Below are 14,349 nucleotides of genomic sequence, written 5' to 3'. Positions count from 1 at the left end.
GCTGCGTCTCTGCCTATTTCTCGTTGTAACATTATTATTGTCTCGTTGTAACATCATTTTGTCTCGTTGTAACATTATTTTTCCCGTTGTAACATTATTTTTTCCCGTTGTAACATTATTTTTTCTCGTTGTAACATTATTTTTTTCTCGTTGTAACATTATTTTTTCTCGTTGTAACATTATTTCTTCTCGTTGTAACATTATTTTTGCTCGTTGTAACATTATTTTTTTCCCGTTGTAACATTATTTTTTCTCGTTGTAACATTATTTTTTCTCGTTGTAACATTATTTTTTCTCGTTGTAACATTATTTTTTCTCGTTGTAACATTATTTTGTCTCGTTGTAACATTATTTCTTCTCGTTGTAACATAATTTTTTCTCGTTGTAACATTATTTCTTCTCGTTGTAACATTATTTTTTCTCGTTGTAACATTATTTTTTCTCGTTGTAACATTATTTCTTCTCGTTGTAACATTATTTCTTCTCGTTGTAACATTATTTTTTTCTCGTTGTAACATTATTTCAGGAGATGTCTGCTTGGCTTAAGTCTGCGAGCAGCAACACCGGGAGCTGTGAGTCTGTATTATTAAGAGATTAGCCGAGCGAGGTTTTATCCGGTCGGGATAACCAACGGGAACGCGTTGAAATCACTTTCCTCCTCGCCCTACCCCTACCTCCCTCCGGCAGAGGCTTTGCCGCCTTTCATTCCCACCACGAACCCCGACGTGGACCGAACCTGACGGAGTTTGCCGGCCAGCGCCAGGCCGCGGCATGGCATGGGGGCAGAGGGACGACGCCAGACGCAGAAGAGCACTTCGGGAGCAATGAGCATTGGTCGGTCTGCTGTGAAGGCAGCGGTGTGTCTGTGGTGTGTCTGTGGTGTGTATGTGGTGTGTCTATGTGTCTGTGGTGAGTCTGCGGTGTGTCTGCGGTGTGTCTGTGGTGTGTCTGCGGTGTGTCTGTGGTGTGTCTGTGGTGTGTCTGTGGTGAGTCTGCGGTGAGTCTGCGGTGTGTCTGCGGTGTGTCTGTGGTGTGTCTGTGTGTCTGTGGTGTGTATGTGGTGTGTATGTGGTGTGTCTGTGGTGTGTCTGTGGTGTGTATGTGGTGTGTCTATGTGTCTGTGGTGAGTCTGTGGTGTGTCTGTGGTGCGTCTGTGGTGTGTATGTGGTGTGTCTGTGGTGTGTCTGTGGTGAGTATGTGGTGAGTCTGTGGTGTGTCTGTGGTGTGTCTGTGGTGTGTCTGTGGTGTGTCTGTGGTGTGTCTGTGGTGTGCCTGTGGTGTGTCTGTGGTGTGTCTGTGGTGTGTCTGTGGTGTGCCTGTACAGCGGTCTTCAAAACAGCGACACCGGTACCAGATCCCGGTTAGAAATAAATTCCTGCCACCCGAACGTCAGATGCCAAACTCGCACAGGTGGCAACCCAAGGTGGTTGTGTGGATGAGTGAGTGGGTCAACCTGCGAGTGACTGAGTGGTTGAGTGTGCTGGTGAGTGAGTGGCTGAATTAATAGCTGGGTTTGTGGATGAGTATGTAGGTGAGTGAGTGGATGAGTATGTAGGCGAGTGAGTGGATGAGTATGTAGGTGAGTGAGTGGATGAGTATGTAGGTGAGTGAGTGGATGAGTATGTAGGTGAGTGAGTGTATGAGTATGTAGGTGAGTGAGTGGCTGAATTAATAGCTGGGTTTGTGGATGAGTATGTAGGTGAGTGAGTGGATGAGTATGTAGGCGAGTGAGTGGATGAGTATGTAGGTGAGTGAGTGGATGAGTATGTAGGTGAGTGAGTGGATGAGTATGTAGGTGAGTGAGTGTATGAGTATGTAGGTGAGTGAGTGGCTGAATTAATAGCTGGGTTTGTGGATGAGTATGTAGGTGAGTGAGTGGATGAGTATGTAGGCGAGTGAGTGGATGAGTATGTAGGTGAGTGAGTGGATGAGTATGTAGGTGAGTGAGTGGATGAGTATGTAGGTGAGTGAGTGTATGAGTATGTAGGTGAGTGAGTGGATGAGTATGTAGGTGAGTGAGTGGATGAGTATGTAGGTGAGTGAGTGGATGAGTATGTAGGTGAGCGAGTGTATGAGTATGTAGGTGAGTGAGTGGATGAGTATGTAGGTGAGCGAGTGGATGAGTATGTAGGTGAGTGAGTGGGTGGGCCGGCGGGTGTGCGAATGAGCAGAGTGCACGTGGCAAGTTAGGCTGGTCACCATCTTCTAACGTCTGCAGACTAAGCCCGGGCATGTCTCAGTCAGCACGTGGTCCTCTTATCACAAACGCGTGGCTGAACGTGATCATGAAATTCCACTCAGCAGTCGCGGCACTCAGTCTCGACGACACATCGCCATTCCTGCCGCCCTAACGCAGACGCCAGACTGGTGGCAACCTTCCTCCAACGAGATACAGATCGAGGGGGGGGGGGGAAGGGACTGGTGGGGGGATTTTGTGACACGTTTGGTCATTGAAAATAAATATTTTTTGTAATAAAACAAGACACGACGCCACAAGCACAGGTTCTGTGCCACGTGCCACCAACGCGCGTTCTCTCGCCGCGAAGTGATTCACGCGTGCGACGTCACCCCCCCCGCGTGACGTAACTCCGCGTGCGACGTCACCCCCGCGTGTGACGTCGCCGCGCGTGCGACGTCCCCATGTGCGACGTCACTCCGCGTGTGACGTCACCTCGTCAGATCCCCTTTTAACTCTGCGTCGTCGTTTGTTTAGAATCGCCAAGCGGGAGACCCTCATCCAACTGACGAGTGCGCAAATAAAAATGTGGGATACGTGGCGCATCATCCTGTCCCTTGGCGAATTCAAAACCCGAACGCCACTCTGTCGATGACTGCCCACCCCGACCCAACGGTTTCCCAACGCCGGTTTCGTGTTGACTGGTGTTGTTACTTTCTGACCCCGCGCCCCTTACCTGGACGCCTGTGAGAAAAAAAAAGAGCTTCATAGCTCACCGTATTTCTCCAGGATAATTGAAAAAGAAGCCATCCGATTCCTGACTCGCCGCCGACGTTAGCCGTGGGCGGGAATCGAACTCGCGCGGTCGCTGGGTCCGCATCGGAGGTGCGCTGACCACCGACACACATCCCACATTCACGCAAAAGTGTAAAAAAAAAAAACAAGGACGAATAAAGAAAAACCTTGCACATGCACGGATTCGCGTTGACGCTTTCCAGCATGCGTTCGTCTCCCAAAGTCGCTGCGTCGGCAGTACGAAAGGCGACCTGGTAGCTCCGAGTGCATTAAGCGATTGCATATTACAAGTCTTGCTGCTCGGGGTTTTTATCACCGATTTGGGGGGGGGGGGAGGGTTTTGGGGGGGGGGGAGGAGGGTTTGGGGGGCTTCGATCAATCTACCCAGTTTTCTGCAGAGCGAGTTCCCCGATGACAAGACGATCTTAGTAAGCCTTGCCCCCATTGGATCACCGCAACGTTACGGACGAACGCGGCGAGCGGAACGTGTCAAGGTGAACAAATCAAACTAGAAACGATGTTTTTATTTTACCAGCTGCAAGGCCCCACTGAGATGTGTGGCTCTTTTTCAGAGACCACCTGACCATCGCAAATGATAGTCCAACAAAGCGGCTTATTCATCATCACGTGGGCATTGAAAGCAGCATACAAATGCTGTGAACTCGTGACGTCGATTCTAAATACGGAGGGGGGGAAAAACCGGAGGACCCGGAGAAAAATCCACGCGACCACGGGGAGAGAGACACGCAAATTCCAAATATACAGCAGCAGCAGCAGGCGTCGGGGTCGGGATCGAACCAACGACCTCCTGCATACCAGGCGAGGTAGTCAACATCTCCTAGCCACCGTGGTGATGATGATGATGAGCGAGAGACGCAAACTCCAAATACACAGCAGCAGCAGGCGTCGGGGTCGGGATAGAACCCACGACCTCCTGTACACCAGGCGAGGTAGTAAACATCTCCTAGCCGCCGTGCCGATGACGCTGCTGCTGCATTAGCAGTGGTGCACATGGACAAGAAACAACAACAACAAACTCGGAACGCTCGTCAACAACAACAACACTACTTCATGGCAGATGCGAACAAAAAACTTACGAAAGTAAACCGGGGTCCCGTTAAAACAACACAGACAAAGATCCCCCGTGTAGCCTTCAACAGACTGCTGAGGCAAGAGTGCAGTCACGTGGCACCTGCGAAGGCACACGAGGGACTGGGTTGCCAGCACCACGCCCGACCACCTTGAGATTCTCGCTGCCACCGGCTACCGTTCTTGGCCTTGATCGGGAGTCGAACTCGGGTGCCCGGGTTCGTCGTGACGTGCGCGCTAACCACTGCGCCACCGCTCCCAAAAACCGGTGTCCCGTTGATGCAGCCAACACACACACAGAGAACAGCAGCAGCAACAACAACAGACTGCTGGGGCAAGTGCTGTTCGCGGGTAAGTGGCAACACCTGTGTTGAAGCTAGGGACTTACAGACGAAGGAGGTAGTGGGGTGTACCCAACACCACGCCCGACCGCCTATGTCTCCCCCAATGCTGTATAGAAACGTACACCAGTGTCCCGTTAAAGAACCAACACACGCGACAAAGACAAAGATCCCCCGTGTAGCCTGTAATAGACTGTAGGGGCAAGTGCTGTTAGCGAGTAGCGCCTATGAAGGCCAGTACGGTACACGAGGGGGTGGGTGTCCAGCACCACGCCCGGCCGCCTTTGTCTCCCCAGTGGCGATGTTTACTACACACCGCTACACCAGGTACTAATCATTTGAGGGTGAGTCGACCTAGGGGAGGGCCAGGACCGGACACACGTAGACACACACACACGTAGACACACACACGCAGACACACACGTAGACACACACACGCAGACACACACGTAGACACACACACGTAGACACACACGTAGACACACACACGTAGACACACACACGCAGACACACACGTAGACACACACACACGTAGACACACACACACACGTAGACACACACAGACACACACACACGTAGACACACACACACGTAGACATACACACACGTAGACACACACACACGCAGACACACACACACGTAGACACACACACACGTAGACACACACACACGTAGACACACACGTAGACACACACGTAGATACACACACACGTAGACACACACACACGTAGACACACACACGTAGACACACACGTAGATACACACACGTAGACACACACACGCTGACGTCAGGGCGAGCACGTGATATGTGTTGCTGATGTTCATCAGCAACACAAATGGCAGGCGATCAATCAAGACGGGGGGGGGGGGTCCAGCGCTTATCTCTCCGGGAACAAAAACACGAAGCTCCTGCAGCCAGCTGCTGCTGCTGCAGCCTCCTCCACCTCCTCCTCCTTCAACAACAACAACCACTCCCCCTCCTCCTCCTCCTCCATCCCCCACCACCCATCCCCGCCTTTTGTTTGAGACCGCGCGAGTCGTCACTTCTTCACTTTACTGCCGCTGCACGTGTGCACGTGTGCGTAGGGGGTGTGTGTATGCGTGTATGTAGGGGGTGTGTGTATGTAGGGGGTGTGTGTAGGTGTGTGTGTGCAGATGTGTGTGTGGTGTGTAGGTGTGTGTGTGCACGTGTGCGTAGGGGGTGTGAGTTCAGGTGTGTGTGTGTAGGGGGTGTGTGTATGTGTGTGTATGTGTGTGTAGGTGTGTGTGTGCACGTGTGCGTAGGGGGTGTGAGTTCAGGTGTGTGTAGGGGGTGTGTGTATGTGTGTGTAGGTGTGTGTGCACGTGTGCGTAGGGGGTGTGTGTGCACTTGTGTGTGTAGGGGGTGTGAGTTCAGGTGTGTGTGTAGGTGTGTGTGTGTAGGGTGTGTGTGTATGTGTGTGTAGGTGTGTGTGCACGTGTGCGTAGGGGGTGTGTGCACGTGTGCGCGTAGGGGGTGTGAGTGCAGGTGTGTGTGAGTGCAGGTGTGTGTGTGAGTGCAGGTGTGTGTGAGTGCAGGTGTGTGTGAGTGCAGGTGTGTGTGTGTGCAGGTGTGTGTGAGTGCAGGTGTGTGTGTGTGCAGGTGTGTGTGAGTGCAGGTGGGCAAGGTCCCATCGGTGAGCTCCTCCGGCAGGCAAGGCTGCGTTGTCTGGGTCATGTAGCCCGCATGCCCAGGCACCGCATGCCGAAACAGCTTTTGTTCGGCCGGATCGAGGGGGCAAAGCGGGCGCGGTACGGGCTAGAGAAGAGATGGAGTGATGTGGTACAGGAGGACGTGGAGCTGAGTGGACTTGCCGACACCAGCGGTGTCAAGATCGGCCTCTGTGGAGGAGGCTCGTGAAAGATGCTACTGGGCAGTTTGAGGCAGTCGCCCTTCAACAACAACGGAGGGCGGAGGAGCGACGCTCAGAACAACGAGCGGAGCGCCGGGTGGCTAAAGCACAGCAGGTTGGCACAGTAGGGGGCACAGGTGGTGCATCAGCCAGTCATCTCAGTCAGTCGACCCGTGGCACCTGGGTCTGCCCCGTGACCTCCTGCCAGCGGGCGTTCGACATTTCACGTGGCCTCAGGGTGCACATAGCCTGGCACAAGCGTCGTGGTGACGTCACCGCCACTTAGTGGCGAATGGCGGTTGTTGTTGTGTGTGTAGTATTGTGTCGGTGTGTGTGCTGTGTGTGTGCTGTGTGTGTGTAGTACTGTGTCGGTGTGTGTGTGCTGTGTGTGTGCTGTGTGAGTGGTACTGTGTGTGTGCTGTGTGTGTGTGCTGTGTGTAGTACTGTGTGTGTGCTGTGTGTGTGTGCTGTGTGTAGTACTGTGTGTCTGTGTGCGTGTAGTGTAGCGGGTAGCGCTCCGTTGCGCTCAGAACCTGGCGACCCGAGTTCGATTCCCGCTCACAGCCAACACCGCCAGTGACGATTATCTGAGCTGGTCCCGGGCCTCCCCTAGGTCGACTCAGCCTCAAATGTGTACCTGGTGCGGTGTGTAGTAAACATCGCTACTAGAGAGACAAAGGCGGCCGGGCGTGGTGTGGGCCACCGACTCCCACGTGTGCCGTGCCGGCCTTCATAGGTGCTGCTCGCTAACAGCACTTGCCCCCTAGTCTGTTACAGGCTACACGGGGGATCTTTGCCTTTGTGGTATCCGAACCGGTGCTGGGTCTCCCCAAGGTCGACTCGACCCGAAGCGAGTGCGAACCTCGGCGCCGCGTTGAACATCAACCACTGGGGGGGGAGATACAAAGGCGGTCCGGGCAAGGCTGCTCGCCCACAGCGACGAAGCTGCAGCCTTGGTAGGCCGCTGCGACCGGCCGAGCACTTGCCCCACCCTGGCAGTGTTGTTACAAGGCTACCCGGGGCCTCTTTGTCTTTGTTACGTGTCACTTTGTGTGTGTCTTTGTGTGTGTGTGTGCGTGCGTGTGTGTCCGTGTGTCTCTTTGTCCGTGTGTCTCTTTGTCCGTGTGTCTGTGTCCGTGTGTCTCTTTGTCCGTGTGTCTCTCTGTCTGTTTGTCCGTGTGTCCGTGTGTCTCTTTGTCCGTGTGTCTCTTTGTCCGTGTGTCTCTGTGTCCGTGTGTCTCTGTGTCTCTTTGTCCGTGTGTCTCTTTGTCCGTGTGTCTCTTTGTCCGTGTGTCTCTGTATCTGTTTGTCCGTGTGTCCGTGTATCTCTTTGTCCGTGTGTCTCTTTGTCCGTGTGTCACTGTGTGTTTGTGTGTCTTTGTGTGTGTGTGCGTGCGTGTGTGTCCGTGTGTCCGTGTCCCTCTGTGTCCGTGTGTCTCTGTGTCCGTGTGTCTGTCTCCGTGTGTCTCTGTGTCCGTGTGTCTCTGTGTCCGTGTGTCTGTGTCCGTGTGTTTCTGTGTCTCTATGTCCGTGTGTCTCTTTGTCCGTGTGTCTCTTTGTCCGTGTGTCTCTGTGTCCGTGTGTCTCTGTGTCAGTGTGTCTGTGACTCTTTTTCCGTGTCTCTGTCTCTTTGTCCGTGTGTCTCTTTGTCCGTGTGTCTCTGTGTCCGTGTGTCTCTGTGTCTCTTTGTCCGTGTGTCTCTGTGTCCGTGTGTCTCTGTGTCCGTGTGTCTGTGACTCTTTTTCCGTGTCTCTGTCTCTTTGTCCGTGTGTCTCTGTGTCCGTGTGTCCGTGTGTCTCTGTGTCCATGTGTCTCAGAGACACACGGACACGGTGTCCGTGTGTCTCTGTGTCTCCGTGTCCGTGTGTCTCCGTATCCGTGTGCATGTGTGTCTGTGTCCGTGTGTCTCTGTGTCCGTGTGGCTGTGTCTGTGTCCGTGTGTCTCCGTGTCCGTGTGTCTCTGTATCCGTGTGTCTCTGTATCCGTGTGTCTCTGTGTCCGTGTGTCTCTGTGTCCGTGTGTCCGTGTCCGTGTGTCTCCGTATCCGTGTGTCTCTGTATCCGTGTGTCTCTGTGTCCGCGTGTCTTTGTTATCTCTGTGCGCGTGTGTATGTGTGTATTTGTGTCCGTGTGTCTCTGTGTCCGTGTGTCTCCGTGTGTCTCCGTGTGTCTCCGTGTGTCTGTGTCCGTGTGTCTCTGTGTCTCTTTGTCCGTGTGTCTGTGTCTCTTTGTCCGTGTGTCTCTGTGTCCATGTGTCTCAGAGACACACGGACACGGTGTCCGTGTGTGTCTGTGTCCGTGTGTCTCCGTGTCCGTGTCTCCGTGTCCGTGTGCATGTGTGTCTCTGTGTCCGTGTTGCTGTGTCTGTGTCCGTGTGTCTCCGTGTCCGTGTGTCTCCGTGTCCGTGTGTCTCTGTGTCCGCGTGTCTTTGTTATCTCTGTGCGCATGTGTATTTGTGTCCGTGTGTCTCTGTGTTCGTGTCCGTGTGTCTCTGTGTCCGCGTGTCTCTGTGTCCGCGTGTCTCTGTGTCCGCGTGTCTCTGTGTCCGCGTGTCTCTGTGTCCGCGTGTCTCTGTGTCCACGTGTCTCTGTGTCCACGTGTCTGTGTCTGTGTGTCCGTGTCCGCGTGTCTCTGTGTCCGTGTGTCTGTGTCCGCGTGTCTCTGTGTCCGTGTGTCTGTGTCCGCGTGTCTGTGTTATCTCTGTGTGCGCGTGTCTGTGTTATCTCTGTGTGCGCGTGTGTATGTGTGTCTCTGTGTCCGTGTGCCTGCGTGTCTGTGTCCGCGTGTCTGTGTTATCTCTGTGTGCGCGTGTCTCTGTGTATCCGTGTCGGTGTTACAGGTACAGTACTGTCCACAACATTCCAGCGGAAGGCAGAGGAGCGACGCTCACAACAACGAGCGGAGCGGCCGGGCGGATAAAACTCATCAAGGTTGTCAGAGTGGGGAGCACAGTTGGTGGTGCATCTACCGATCAACTCAGTCGACTCATGCAGGGTCTGTTCCGTCACCTCCTGCCAGCAGAGAGCCCTCGACACTTCACGTGGCGTCACGGTGCACCTAGCCTGGCACAGGCGCCGTGGTGACGTCACCGCCACTGAGTGGTGTGTCTCTGTGTGTCCTCTCGTTAAAAGCACTTGCCCCAATCGTCTGTTAAGGCTATCCAGGGGATCTTTGTCTCTTCCCCCGTGCATGTCCCTGTGCGTGTCTGTCGCTGTACGTGTCTGTCCGTGTGTACATCTGTCCTGTGTGGATAGACGTCTCCTATTGCTCTGTGTCTTCGTGTGTGTGTCCATGTGTCTGTGTGTCTATGTGTCTCCTGCGTGTCTATCGCTCGCTGTCCCCTATCTGTGTATCCATGTATCCCACGTGTCTCTCGTGTGTCTCTCTGTGTGTCTATCACCACTGTGTGTCTCCGATCTGTCCATGTCTCCCACGTGTCTCTGTGTGTCTATCACCACTGTGTGTGTCTCCGATCTGTCCATGTATCTCACGTGTCTCCCACGTGTCTCTGTGTGTCTATCACCACTGTGTGTGTCTCCGATCTGCCCATGTCTCCCACGTGTCTCTCGTGTGTCTCTCTGTGTGTCTATCACAACTGTGTGTGTCTCCTATCTGTCCATGTCTCCCACGTGTCTCTCTGTGTGTCTATCACCACTGTGTGTGTCTCCGATCTGTCCATGTATCCCACGTGTCTCCCACGTGTCTCTGTGTGTCTATCACCACTGTGTGTGTCTCCGATCTGTCCATGTATCCCACGTGTCTCCCACGTGTCTCTGTGTGTCTATCACAACTGTGTGTGTCTCCTATCTGTCCATGTCTCCCACGTGTCTCTCTGTGTCTATCACAACTGTGTGTGTCTCCTATCTGTCCATGTCTCCCACGTGTCTCTCTGTGTGTCTATCACCACTGTGTGTGTCTCCTATCTGTCCATGTCTCCCACGTGTCTCTCTGTGTGTCTATCACCACTGTGTGTGTCTCCTATCTGTCCATGTCTCCCACGTGTCTCTCTGTGTGTCTATCACCACTGTGTGTGTCTCCTATCTGTCCATGTCTCCCACGTGTCTCTCTGTGTGTCTATCACAACTATGTGTGTGTTTCCTATCTGTCCATGTCTCCCACGTGTCTCTCTGTGTGTCTATCACCACTGTGTGTGTCTCCTATCTGTCCATGTCTCCCACGTGTCTCTCTGTGTGTCTATCACCACTGTGTGTGTCTCCTATCTGTCCATGTCTCCCACGTGTCTCTCTGTGTGTCTATCACCACTGTGTGTGTCTCCTATCTGTCCATGTCTCCCACGTGTCTCTCTGTGTGTCTATCACCACTGTGTGTCTCCTATCTGTCCATGTCTCCCCCGTGTCTCTCTGTGTGTCTATCACCACTGTGTGTGTCTCCTATCTGTCCATGTCTCCCACGTGTCTCTCTGTGTGTCTATCACAACTATGTGTGTGGCTCCTGTACGACGCCACGTGTCTCTCTATCCACTCCCCTCTCTCCAGTGTCTGTCTGTGTCTCTGAGTCTCCCTCCTCGCGTGTACACCTCTGTGTGTCTCCTCTCTCCCCGTGTCTCTCCTCGTGTCTCCGGTGTCTTCCCGGTGTCTCTCCGTGTCTCTCCCCGTGTCTCCGGTGTCTTCCCGGTGTCTCCCCGTGTCTCTCCACGTGCGTGTGTACGCGTCTCGCCGTGTCCCCCCAGCCTTCCCACGTCTGCACCGTGTCTCCCCTCCCTGTCTCTCGCCGTGTCTCCCCATGTCTCCCCGTGTCCCCCCTCCCTGTCTCTCGCCGTGTCTCCCCATGTCTCCCCGTGTCTCCTCATGTCTCCCCCTGTCTCTCCCCCTGTCTCTCGCCATGTCTCCCCTTGTCCCCACGTGTCTTCCCCTTTCTCTCGCCATGTCTCCCCATGTCCCCCGTGTCCCCACGTGTCATCCCCCGGTCTCTCCCCCTGTCTCTCGCCATGTCTCCCCGTGTCCCCACGTGTCTTCCCCTGTCTCTCCCCCTGTCTCTCGCCATGTCTCCCCGTGTCCCCACGTGTCTTCCCCTGTCTCTCCCCCTGTCTCTCGCCATGTCTCCCCGTGTCCCCACGTGTCTTCCCCTGTCTCTCCCCGTGTCTCACCCGCGTCCCCCCGCCTGCGTGTGTACACGTCTCTCCGTGTCCCCACGTGTCTCCCTCCGTGTCCCCACGTGTCTCCCGCCGTGTCCCCACGTGTCTCCCTCCGTGTCCCCACGTGTCTCCCTCCGTGTCCCCACGTGTCTCCCGCCGTGTCTCTCGGCCGCGTGTGTCCCCTGTGGTGTCGTCTCTCGGCATTCCGTTCTTACCTGCGAGCCTGCGCGGCGCTTGCTGTTTCACTCGGGGCATGATGCTGCTGCTGTCTGCCGGTCTGCCGCTCGATGCATGTGTCCCAGCATAGCACGCGGGGCACAGCCGAGGAGGGGTGCAGCAGGCAGAGGAGGAGACGCAGCCGCCGCTTCGCCCGATCTCCCCCCACAAGGGGGGCTCTCTCCTCTCTCGTCGTCGTCGTTGTCGTCTCTTGCCCGCAGCTTCCTTCCTACAGCGGGGCTCGAATCGGGCCCCGGGGCGCGATGTCCGCCTCTCTCCGCGTGTCTCTGCGTCTCTGTGTATCTCTGCCTCTCTCCCTGTGCCCGTGTGTTGTTGTCTGTTGCCTGCACACGTTAAGTGAAGGAGGCTGTCTCGGGCGGATCGCGGTGCAGTCGGTAGCCTCTCTCCTCCGCTCTCTCTCTCTCGACGCCGCTCCCCTTACCTCGCCCGCTCTCTCCCCTCTCTCGCCTCCCCACGTCCCTCGCCGCGCTCTCGCACGCCACGGCGTGGGGCCCCGAGCGGGAGGGAGGGAGGGAGGAGGGGAGGAGGAGGCGGGGGGAGGCAGGGAGGAGGGGAGGGAGGAGGAGGCAGGGAGGGAGAGGGCGAGGGAAGGGAGGGAGGAGGCGGCAGCGCGCGTTGGGCGCGGTGATCCCTGCCAGTCAACGGAGCCGAGTCAATCAGCCAGCCTCGACCACTCCCATCGAGACATCACTCCCACACAGCACCATCACTCCCACACAGCACCATCACTCCCACACAGCACCATCACTCCCACACAGCACCATCACTCCCACACAGCACCATCACTCCCACACAGCACCATCACTCCCACACAGCACCATCACTCCCACACAGCACCATCACTCCCACACAGCACCATCACTCCCACACAGCACCATCACTCCCACACAGCACCATCACTCCCACACAGCACCATCACTCCCACACAGCACCATCACTCCCACACAGCACCATCACTCCCACACAGCACCATCACTCCCACACAGCACCATCACTCCCACACAGCACCATCACTCCCACACAGCACCATCACTCCCACACAGCACCATCACTCCCACACAGCACCATCACTCCCACACAGCACCATCACTCCCACACAGCACCATCACTCCCACACAGCACCATCACTCCCACACAGCACCATCACTCCCACACAGCACCATCACTCCCACACAGCACCATCACTCCCACACAGCACCATCACTCCCACACAGCACCATCACTCCCACACAGCACCATCACTCCCACACAGCACCATCACTCCCACACAGCACCATCACTCCCACACAGCACCATCACTCCCACACAGCACCATCACTCCCACACAGCACCATCACTCCCACACAGCACCATCACTCCCACACAGCACCATCACTCCCACACAGCACCATCACTCCCACACAGCACCATCACTCCCACACAGCACCATCACTCCCACACAGCACCATCACTCCCACACAGCACCATCACTCCCACACAGCACCATCACTCCCACACAGCACCATCACTCCCACACAGCACCATCACTCCCACACAGCACCATCACTCCCACACAGCACCATCACTCCCACACAGCACCATCACTCCCACACAGCACCATCACTCCCACACAGCACCATCACTCCCACACAGCACCATCACTCCCACACAGCACCATCACTCCCACACAGCACCATCACTCCCACACAGCACCATCACTCCCACACAGCACCATCACTCCCACACAGCACCATCACTCCCACACAGCACCATCACTCCCACACAGCACCATCACTCCCACACAGCACCATCACTCCCACACAGCACCATCACTCCCACACAGCACCATCACTCCCACACAGCACCATCACTCCCACACAGCACCATCACTCCCACACAGCACCATCACTCCCACACAGCACCATCACTCCCACACAGCACCATCACTCCCACACAGCACCATCACTCCCACACAGCACCATCACTCCCACACAGCACCATCACTCCCACACAGCACCATCACTCCCACACAGCACCATCACTCCCACACAGCACCATCACTCCCACACAGCACCATCACTCCCACACAGCACCATCACTCCCACACAGCACCATCACTCCCACACAGCACCATCACTCCCACACAGCACCATCACTCCCACACAGCACCATCACTCCCACACAGCACCATCACTCCCACACAGCACCATCACTCCCACACAGCACCATCACTCCCACACAGCACCATCACTCCCACACAGCACCATCACTCCCACACAGCACCATCACTCCCACACAGCACCATCACTCACACACAGCACCATCACTCCCACACAGCACCATCACTCCCACACAGCACCATCACTCCCACACAGCACCATCACTCCCACACAGCACCATCACTCCCACACAGCACCATCACTCCCATCCACATCACTCCCACACAGCATCCACATCACTCCCATCCACATCACTCCCACACAGCACCATCACTCCCACACAGCACCATCACTCCCACACAGCACCATCACTCCCACACAGCACCATCACTCCCATCCACATCACTCCCACACAGCACCATCACTCCCATCCACATCACTCCCACACAGCACCATCACTCCCACAGAGCACCATCACTCCCATCCACATCACTCCCACACAGCACCATCACTCCCATCCACATCACTCCCACACAGCACCATCACTCCCACACAGGACCATCACTCCCATCCACATCACTCCCACACAGCACCATCACTCCCACAGA

At 55.4% G+C, this 14,349-nt stretch overlaps 1 protein-coding gene across 1 annotated transcript in view; it reads right to left on the bottom strand.

Annotated features, from left to right (window-relative positions):
• Window positions 1-12,284, bottom strand: part of LOC116955976 (teashirt homolog 3-like) — a 117,689-nt gene extending 105,405 nt beyond the window's left edge. Inside the window, exon 1 of the mRNA XM_032977361.2 lies at window positions 11,582-12,284. Coding sequence (XP_032833252.2) covers window positions 11,582-11,621 — 40 coding nt within the window. The 5' untranslated portion in view covers window positions 11,622-12,284. The remainder of the gene's footprint in view (window positions 1-11,581) is intronic.
• Between the last annotated feature and the right edge of the window lie 2,065 nt (window positions 12,285-14,349).

Source organism: Petromyzon marinus, chromosome 63 (genome assembly GCF_048934315.1).
Source record: "Petromyzon marinus isolate PM22_M1 ecotype Great Lakes invasive population chromosome 63, UKy_Petmar_22M1.pri1.0, whole genome shotgun sequence".
Lineage (NCBI taxonomy): Eukaryota > Metazoa > Chordata > Hyperoartia > Petromyzontiformes > Petromyzontidae > Petromyzon > Petromyzon marinus.
The sequence above is the reverse complement of the archived record's forward strand: the minus strand, read 5'-3'. Positions and strand labels throughout refer to the sequence as shown.